At 44.0% G+C, this 6,629-nt stretch overlaps 1 protein-coding gene across 1 annotated transcript; it reads left to right on the top strand.

Moving 5' to 3' along the window:
- The first annotated feature begins 421 nt into the window (after positions 1-421).
- Positions 422-3,039, top strand: CCDC89 (coiled-coil domain containing 89). Its single transcript, XM_053202599.1, has one exon. The coding sequence runs from the start codon at positions 1,740-1,742 to the stop codon at positions 2,850-2,852; it is 1,113 nt and encodes a 370-aa protein (XP_053058574.1). The 5' UTR covers positions 422-1,739; the 3' UTR covers positions 2,853-3,039.
- The last annotated feature ends 3,590 nt before the right edge of the window (positions 3,040-6,629 follow it).

Genomic DNA, 6,629 nt, shown 5'->3' with positions numbered 1-6,629 from the left:
AAATGTTTTTAGTCCTCAATATGTGCCGTCAACTGATTTTCACCAATAGTGTGGGAGTACCTATTTCACTATACCCTCACCAGTCCTGGGTAGTCTTAAAATAGGGGGAAAATTGTGACTAAATTGATGGATGAAATGGTATCTAACTTTAACTTATTGGATCACTGAGGGGGTTCAATCCTTGCCCATTTTCCCCCCTTCATCTGTGAATTTGTTTCTCTTTTTAGATGTTAATGCTTTATTTGTTCAGGCTCTATAAAAATCTAAATTTATCATCTGTCATCTTTATGGTGGATATTTTTCCTGGTTTTTGAAATTTGCCTTCAACATCTATTCACCACACATTTATCTAAGCCTCCCCAAGGTGCCAGGCACTTGTCAAGTATCAATGATGGAACAGTCACAGCCCCTGCCCTTAATGATCTCAGGCTTAATAGGGGGAGGCAGGCAGGTGAGCCATGAGTGCAATAAGGCTTTCACAGTTTCCATTAGAATTGTGAACAGTCTCCAGTGGATGCACCAAAAGAGGTGAGCAGTCAATTCTACATGTGGGGGCCAGGAAAGGCTTCACAGAGGAGATGATTCTCAACTGAGTATTGATGCTCAATAAGTGAGTAGAGTAACAAAGGACAAGGTGGGAAAAGGCATTCCAGGCAGAGAGAACACGCACAAACAAGGCCAGAGAGCTGGTTGGTTAGGGGAACATCAGTAGTTGGGATGGACTAGGAAGTAAAATGTCAAGCAGGTCCTAAGGAACAAGGGGCTGGAGAGACCTCAGAGCTCACAATTTAAAAAGTTATAAGTAACTTGAGATGTTCGGCAAAGTCACATTAAGCTTTTCCTTACTCCTCTTTTACATAATGAATAAACTGAGACAGTCCTTTCTGCAGGTTTTATTCTTATTTTAAGGTTTTATTCTTACCTGTGTTTCCTTTGTTTCCATTTTGAACACTTTAATTTACTTGTTATATTTAACTGTTTAATCTGGAATTGACTTTGGTATATGATAGCAAGCCTCATCTGGATCTTTCAGTTTTAATGTTCAGCGCATCTATATTGTTCATTAAGCTTCTTTCTATAACCTTATTTTGCCATTGAGTAGAAACAGGGAAAGCTGAATATCTAATAAGATGTATCCCCAGCCGGGGACAATAGGAAGGGAAACTAAAGAAATTTCACTGGGGTTTGCTCTTGTACTGAGCTGTGTTAAACATCATAGGTTCAACTCACAGCCACTCAGGATCCTGGCTCCCAAAGCACCACTGCTACTTTGTATTTATAGATGACACGTTTCTAAGGAGCAAACGTGTTTCCACAGAGAGTAATTTATTCTCATGACAAGTGAAGGGGGGAGATGGAGGAAAAATATGTCACAGGCAGCTTGATTTATTTACTCCTCCCAGAAATTAGGTGGAGTCGCGTTTGTTTGTTTTGCACCTTGACGCTGGCTGAAAACCCAGTGGGCCTGGCATCTCTTCTCTGTACAGTATAGGCCAGATGCCGGGCTGGGAGCAGAGAGCTGTGATTTGTTAGAAAGGCAAGCACAGATTGGTTCTCCAGTCCCTCAGATCTCCCTGTTCCTTCACGGCATTCTGAAGACCTGTCCACCAATCACGGGGCTGCTTACTGGAAAAAGCAACTGCTGGAGAGCGCTGGGAGTCCCTAGCAACACTCCAAGGCTTTTGAATCTGAGGGCGAACGGCTGTGTAGTCAGCCGATAGTGGAGGAGAGCAGCACCTATGCCTCAGGAAGAAAAGGCTGTCAGGATGGACACTCCACATACTGAAGAACCCTTCGATAAGAAAGACAAAAAACCAGAAAAGCAGGAAGAGGAGATGGAGTTTAAGGAGCTGGGCGGTCTGAGGGAGGCCTTGGCGAATCTCCGGGGACTGTCCGAGGAGGAGAAGAGTGAGAAGGCCATGCTTTGCTCCCGCATCCAAGAGCAGTCCCAGCTCATCTGCATCCTGAAGCGGAGGTCAGATGAGGCCCTGGAGCGCTGCCAGATCCTGGAGCTGCTCAACACAGAGCTGGAGGAGAAGAGGATGCTGGAGGCTGAGAAGCTGAAGGCCGTGAGCGAGCATGCCCAGAAGCTGGAGGAACGCTTTATGACCCTGGCAGCCAACCACGAGTTCATGATCCGCTTTAAGGACGAACACAAGAGTCAGAACGTCAAGCTCAGGGAGGAGAATGAGAAACTGAGGCTGGAGAATGACAGCCTCTTCAGCCAGGCTCTGAAGGACCAGGAGGCCAAAGTGCGCCAGCTCACCGCCCGGAGCGAGGCCCTCTCCAAGGAGCTGGAGACCCTGAAACAGAGGTGTACTCGGGATGCCCGCCAGGCACAAGCCAGAGAGAAAGAGCTGCTGGAGCTGCAGAGCCGGCAGGCCTGTGCCCACGCCAAGGAGACAGAGCAGCTGCACAGCCAGCTGCAGAGCCTCCAGCAGCAGCACCAGCAGATCGCGGAGCAGATGACCGCGGCGGAGCAGGCTCACGGCAGCCTGAAGCAGGAGCTGCAGGCCAGACTGCAGACGGTCACTCGCGAGAAAGATGAGCTGCTGCAGCTGTCCATGGAAAGGGGCAGGGCGCTTCAGAGCAAGCAAGCGGAGATCCGCCAGCTTGAGGAGAAGCTGGAGACAGCAGATGTGGCCAGGAGGCATGCGCTACAGAGGTTTGAACAGGAGGCTGTGGCCGTGGACGGTAACTTGAGAGTACGAGAACTTCAGCGCAGGATCGATGGGATCCAGAAGGCCTATGATGAACTCAGGCTGCAGTCTGAAGCCTTCAAAAAGCACAGCCTGGGCCTTTTAAGCAAGGAGAGAGAACTCAACGCCAAACTCCGCCATTTCTTCCCATAGGAAGCTTCTGTTTCCTCTTTCCTCTAGTTTAGAATTGAAATATTTGTGCCTTAGCATTATGTGTATTATACTTTTAAGCACAATAGGAAGAAGAAAAGCTGCTTTACTATGATCTTGTGGCTATTACTAGTGTAACGCTAACACTGATTTTCAGTCCTACCACCTAGAATACACAAGATTTACCTGACTTCTTTCTGCGCCTTTGAAATCCTCCAGTTTGCTATCATTATCTCTACCTTCCTCATAACCTATTCATGCTCAACCTCAGATATCTTCGTATATCCTAAGATTTTAAATCAGCAGCTCCTGTGGGCTTAAGGGAATCTGAAATGCAATGAGATGTACTATGGTGAAAGTAATTTAGTATAGCTCCCCCTTGGAGATAGGTAGGCTTGTAGTCTCCCATAGTTTAAATTATAAACTGTAACAGTTAATAGCATGATAATAGCATAGAGAGCTCACAGAAAAAACTGTCATATTTTGCAACTGGCCAAACAGTTGCTTGCTTCATCTGCTTTACAGCAGTATCCTTTTGATTTTATTTTACTTGCACTAGTTTGGAAAACAAAGATTGAAATCAGTAAGTTCTTTACCAAAGCAGGCAAACTTTATTACAGTCATTCTATATGAGCACTAAGATTCAAATAAGTGAAATCAACCAGTTTGTATTTTTCCTGCAAGCTGAGATCACATTCCATTTTCTTGGGTTTTTCCCTTAATGAAAACAGGATATAGAGGTACAAGGTTGCAAATATCAGTAGTTTCATTTAATATTACATAATGTGCTAACAGAAAAAGGCCCCAATTTAGGTAACATTCAGAGCAGACTGGGTACGATACATAAAGCAATGCAAAGTGATTGTTTTGTTTCTATTAGCATATTTCCTTGCAATTAACTTTTTCCTTTAAAAAAAAAAACCATCTAGGGGCACTTGGGTAGCTCGGTTGAGTGTCTTACTCGTGATTTCAGCTCAGGTCATGGTCTCCTGGTCTTGGGATCAAGCCCTGCATTGGGCTCCATGCTAGATGTGAAGCCTGTTTAGGCTTCTCTCTCTCCCTCTCCCTCTCCCTCTCCCCCTCCCCAGCTCTCTCTCGCGCTCTCTCTCAAAAACAAACAAACAAACAACCAAACATCTAAACAAAAAATATATATGTATACTTAACAGCATGTTTTAGGAATACCTAAATATGTAGATGCATACAAACATAATAGTTATTATATATATTTATAGAAAATTCTTAAAGAGGTAGTTATAAAAATATACTTAGTGCTTACTTATATCCCTGTTTTTAGTTGATATAGAAACATCATTATGAATACCCCTCAAAATAGATTGTAATATGTCGACCTCAAAGGGCCGTGGACCTGGGAGGGGGCGGAGGAACTGAGAAAAAGAGAGGACAGTATAGCAAGGCACAGGAGACCCCAAGCCAACAGCCCAAGGCACTGAGGTTTATTGTAGATCTTCTTATATATGTTTTCAGGAAAAACAGATCAGCAATGATTAACAACAGAAGCTTAGCAAAGCATGTCAACAATGTACATCTGATTCAGCTATCATACGTATTTGCATACTTGCGAATGAGAGCAGACTTGCAGATACGTATGTTCCAATAAAAATCTTTACCGTAGAAGCAAAGACAAAGAAGGGAGTGAATGCACTGTGCTATATACACCTGGCTTTCTTTAAGCAAAACATCCCTATCGGCGTACTAAAGAACAGACCACATTTTCCAAGGGCAATTCATTCAAGTCCTTTCAGGTTATTTTTAACCTTATGATCTCCAGTTTTCTCAGAGATCTTGGACCCTGAATGAGTATGGGCCTATGGTCATTATGGTGTTCTGTTTCCCATAGTAATATAGTATTTTTCTTACCTCACAGGGGCCAAGAGTCCCAAGAGTTACCTAATAATTTGGATTTGTTAAAAAGTATTACTTGCTATCTTAAAGAAATTATTTTTTGAGAGAGAGCATGCGAGCAGGAGAGGGACAGAGAGAGAGAGGAAGAGAGAGAATCACAAGCAGGCTCCACACTGTCAGTTCAGAGCCTGATGCGGGGCTCAGATCTCACAAACCATGAGATCATGACCTGAGGCATGACCTGAGAATTAGATGCTTAACTAACTGAGCCATCCAGACGCCCCTTGGAATCTTTTTAATAAGCAATTTTCCAGTGTTACTTTACCTCAGGCAGTTTTTTAAACCTATTTTCTCATAGTCCTACTAAGATTGTGATATTAAATACAAATTCCAAGAAACCACATTGATGGCCTGAAAGGACTATTTACTTCTTACATATTACCAAGGATCAGAATATAGGAGCTAGTTTAATCATGGTTGTCCCTGTTCAGCTCATACTATTTGTCATTGTGCTGAAGCACTTTGGATGGCTGGCTTTATTTAATCCATAGGGCCTTTTGAGAAGGTAATTATGTTTATTTCTATTTCAAAAAAGAAAAAACTGGGATTAAGTAATTTTCTCAAGGCGACTTGGTCCCTGTGGAAGCTGGGATTTTGATGACATACCCCATTGAACCCCATTGAACAATTTCTTGACTGTCCACTGAGTGCAAAATTCAGAGGTTAGGCACTTAGAATAAGCATGAAGAAATATCTTTTCTGCCTTGGCAGAGCTCTCACACAGTCTAGTCTAGGCACATAAAGCAATTATATACACAAAACAAAGTAGTTATATATAGTGTGATGTGTTTTCACAGGGGGTGTTATGAGATAACAGTGGGTAAAACACACACACACACACACACACACACACACACACACACAGTAGCTAACTCTTCCTGGGGTTAAAGGTCAGGAAGGTAGAGAGGATTAATTGGCAGGGATAACCAACACAAGAATTGACATGTAAGCTGGTTCTTAAATAAGTAGTAGAATTTCATCTATGGAGAAAAAGATTTGAGACAGCATGTAGAAAACCACAGAGGTTTTTTAAAAATGTGCAGGATATTTGGGGACATCATAAATAGTTGGGAAGAGGTTCAGAGAAGCATGTCTATGGATAAAACTGGAAGAGTAGGTTGTGGACAGAATACTGGGAGCCTAGAAAGCCAGGCAGACCCCTTATATTGGGGGGGAGAAAAGGGAGGAGGGGGCAAGCCTAGAAACATAGCCACAGAAGAGCCTTCCTCTTCCCAGCCAGGTTTGGGGGGTTGTGGTTTGCAAGGGGCCTGGTGCGCATGTGCACCAGCACCCCTTCCTTTCTCCCACCAACACCCCCAATGTCTTTCAGTGAGCCCAAGGTCGGTCCACTTGGCTCAGCAGGCTCTGGGGTGGTGGTGTAGCTCACTCAAAGTTTTATGCCCAATGCTTGTGGAGAAGGCAGCTTCTGTGCAGAGGCAAGGTGGGTCTTGAAAACGAGGGAATCCTGGTGCCCCCATACTGAAGTGTGGTCTGTTGGAGGACTTAGCAGAGGGGACTCCTTTTGTGGTAGGGAAGGGTGTGCTGGAAGAGTGCAGGGGTGGGTAAGGTAGGGGGACAGGGGCGTGTGTCCCCTAAAACATGGGCACAAAAGAAGGGCCTCAGGTGCCAGGGTCTGAGGACATTACTTTTCAAAGTCACGCTAAGGCATTTGTATTAGGTTGTATGATATGAAATCGACACTTTGTGAGTCATCAATTATTAGATATTGACCGGTGACGTTGACTCTAATACCCTTTTGAAAGATATTAAAAGGATAGTGGGTAATGAGAAGAGAAAGTCAAAGATGGATGCCTTGGAAAACTGATGGAAGAGCCTGATGTGGAAACCAAAGGT

The sequence above is a fragment of the Acinonyx jubatus genome, chromosome D1 (genome assembly GCF_027475565.1).
Source record: "Acinonyx jubatus isolate Ajub_Pintada_27869175 chromosome D1, VMU_Ajub_asm_v1.0, whole genome shotgun sequence".
Lineage (NCBI taxonomy): Eukaryota > Metazoa > Chordata > Mammalia > Carnivora > Felidae > Acinonyx > Acinonyx jubatus.
Note: the sequence above shows the minus strand (reverse complement) of the source record. Positions and strands in the feature narration are given on the sequence as shown.

What these genes read in the sequence shown, in the direction of transcription:
- CCDC89 (XM_053202599.1), top strand. Translation starts at nt 1,740, where the DNA reads ATGCCTCAGGAAGAAAAGGCTGTCAGGATGGACACTCCACATACTGAA.